The sequence below is a fragment of the Notolepis coatsorum genome (assembly GCF_963971535.1).
Source record: "Notolepis coatsorum genome assembly, chromosome: 16".
Lineage (NCBI taxonomy): Eukaryota > Metazoa > Chordata > Actinopteri > Aulopiformes > Paralepididae > Notolepis > Notolepis coatsorum.
The window spans coordinates 4,781,678-4,784,681 of NC_140180.1; the positions used below are offsets into that span (position 1 = coordinate 4,781,678).

At 44.2% G+C, this 3,004-nt stretch overlaps 1 protein-coding gene across 1 annotated transcript in view; it reads left to right on the top strand.

Moving 5' to 3' along the window:
• The window catches only part of LOC311242461 (protocadherin alpha-4-like), a gene marked incomplete at its 5' end in the record, with an annotated part of 34,429 nt that extends 31,833 nt beyond the window's left edge, over nucleotides 1-2,596 (top strand). The window contains one exon of the mRNA XM_084331424.1: nucleotides 1,968-2,596. Within this exon, the coding sequence (XP_084187550.1) occupies nucleotides 1,968-2,410 (443 nt within the window). The 3' untranslated portion in view covers nucleotides 2,411-2,596. The remainder of the gene's footprint in view (nucleotides 1-1,967) is intronic.
• Nucleotides 2,597-3,004: the final 408 nt, after the last annotated feature.

Sequence of the window (3,004 nt, forward strand, 5' to 3'; positions counted from 1 at the left end):
GTACATCATCGTAGCAGTAATATTACACTAGTAAGGAATATCTATGTAGTGATGATGCTGTATTGGCTTTTTGTTAGCAAACCAGGTAGTGTCTTCAACACGTGCGTCCAAAGTGGCTCCGACACGTACAAAACGAGATCCAGGGTTTAATGAATGAAACAATCGATTTATTTGGAGAATCAAAAAATATCTAAGGAAATAAATCGTAATAAAGATTCCAATAACCTCATGTCGTTGATGAAGAGGGATGTTATAAAATGTAAGATGAATAAAAAAATTTATAACAATAATTTAAATAAATAAATACTAACCTTCTTACTGTCTTTTACTATGGTGCACTTTGCTACTAAGGAATCTACCTCGCCTATATGACTACCTACTAGGGCTGACCCCTATTAGTCGATTAGTCGACTAATCGGTCGAAAGGAGCCGTAGTCGACTAACCGACCTCTTAGTCGAATACAAAAAAAAGATATATATAATATTTATTTAAATTTTTATTTTGTATCATTCTTTCCAAAAGAAAAGAGGTCTAGAAGCGTGGCTAACGCTAATGGCACGCATACCAGAAGCTAACTGCCTACGAAAACGGGCACAGAGGCTCTGAAAGAGGATTTCACCCGTCTAATGAACACACTAGACTAGACAAATATCAAGATGTATCCATCAGTGGGACCAATTGCATGCTTTCCCAGAGGACAAGAAGCCTTCAGTCGACTCCTTCAGACATTAAAGGGGAACTATTTTACTATTTATTTCACTATTTGGGAACTTTTACACAATTCCTGTGAGTCTATGGAACATCTCTGTAATATATATATTTTTTTTTATTCATTGTTTTGTATTTCTAATCAAGTCCTCAAAAACAGCATTTTTCTACCTCAAGATCTTAAGCCGTTTTGAGGCTGGGCTCCAACCACTGTGTGCAGCTCATCATGTACCTGATGCCACACAGCCACATTATCATGCAGCGGTGTCTCTCTGACATCACAAATCAGCACATTTTCAAACGACTCAGTTCAGTGAGGGTGAATATTGTGAGAGGAGAATTGGAAGAATGTGCCAATATGAGAATTAGAGACATAGATCATATTAATATAAGTTCACATAGCTAGGAAACAATGCTAAACACTCAAAAAGGCCATTTATAAGATAGTTCACCTTTAAGCACCCCCCACAGCCCAAATGGAATGATAAAAAATAAATAAAAAAAAAAAGTTTAAAAAAATATTATACTTTTTTTTTTTTTGTCGACAAATAGTCGACTAACGGCAAATGTTGGCCAATCATAGTCGACCATCCAAATCCTTAGTCGGGGGGACAGCCCTACTACCTACTATGCTAGTATGTCCACTATGCACTCAAGACTGTAGCACCCAAGTTCAACGCTGTCTGACGAACAATCCTAACGACCCTCAGCTGCCAGAGTTCCCAAACGCTGACGGTTAAAAAAAAAAAAGCCTCTGGATGTCGCGCAAAAAATGGGGCGTGACCGAATGTGGTCCAGACAAAGAGAGTGACTGAGATTGGTCTACGTTCCGTTCGCCGCCAGAGTCGTGCCCTTCCGCCGCCTTGTCGTACAGAACCTGTAAATGTAAAGATATGGTTTATTTTAGGGATGTCCGATATTATCGGCCGACCGATATTATGGGCCGATATCGGCAGTAAAATGTGATATTGGAAAATATCGGTATCGGTTTAAATTTTTTTAAAACAATAACAATATTTGTTATATATATATCCAGTGAAATTATTAGTTACCTGAAATTATTCAGTTTTTTGGACGGGGGAAACCTTGCATATATCGGTATCGGTTGATATCGGTTGATATCGGTATCGGAAATTAAGAGTTGGACAATATCGGAATATCAGTATCGGTAAAAAAGCCAATATCGAGCATCCCTAGTTTATTTCTTAAAAAAAAAGGACACACCCTGTAATAACCTCTCCGTCTCTTTCCCTTCCAGACGGTGAAGGCGGAGAGGTCTCCCCCCCGATGGGCGCCGGCGTGGACAGCAACAGCTGGCACTTCCGCTACGGCGCCGGGGGTCCCGGTGCGCCCCCCCAGCACCTGAAGCCCGGCGAGGTGCCGCCCGAGGCCTTCATCATCCCCGGCTCCCCCGCCATCATCTCCATCCGGCAGAACCAGGGCGGCGAGGACGACAAGAGCGACTTCATCACCTTCGGCAAGAAGGAGGAGGCCAAGAAGAAGAAGAAGAAGAAGAAGGAGAAGAAGGACAAGAAAGACAAGGGCAAGGACGACGGGATGAGTAGAGGAGGAGGAGGAGCGGGAGGAGGAGGAGGAGGAGAGTTAGAGGAGGAAGGGGCGTCGCTAAGACAGAGGTACCAACCCAAAGTCCGTCGGGGGCGGAGAAAAACGAAACAAAACAAAAGCATTAAGAGATCGTAGTGAAACAGGAGCCCCCTCCCTCCCCCCCCTCCCCCCCACAGTTCTGCTTCTATATCATATAATCTCACTGTTAACAGCTTCGAGTCCCCTCTGCTGCAAGGCCTTCCACCTCCTGTCCCTTACCGAGGGAATTGATTGATCTTGCCTTGACGACAATAAATTGATTGATTGATTTTCCTCCATGCCCCCCCCCCCCCCCCCCCTCTCTTCAAGCGAGGAAGGGACTCTAGTCCTCTAGTCCTCTCACCCACTGGACACGTTGGCACCTCTGTCTTAACCCCTTCCCCCGAACCGCGATGTATAAACCATTCTCTCCAAGCGAAAAGAAAACCTTGTACTATTACCACAACAACGACAACGACAACAACGACGACAACAACGACGACGACGACGACACCTTCGAAGCTCTGTGCCAGCCGCCCGAAGGAAAGAGAAATGTCACGATGATCGAGAGAGAAAAAGAAAGAAGGCAAGAAGGAAGGCAACGCGAGGAGGAAACTCACGGAAGATAAGATGAAACGTACGTTGCTTTGGAGCTCTGGACACACTTCACTTGTAAATAGCACAGGAGAGAGTCGCTGAGGCGCTGCTGCT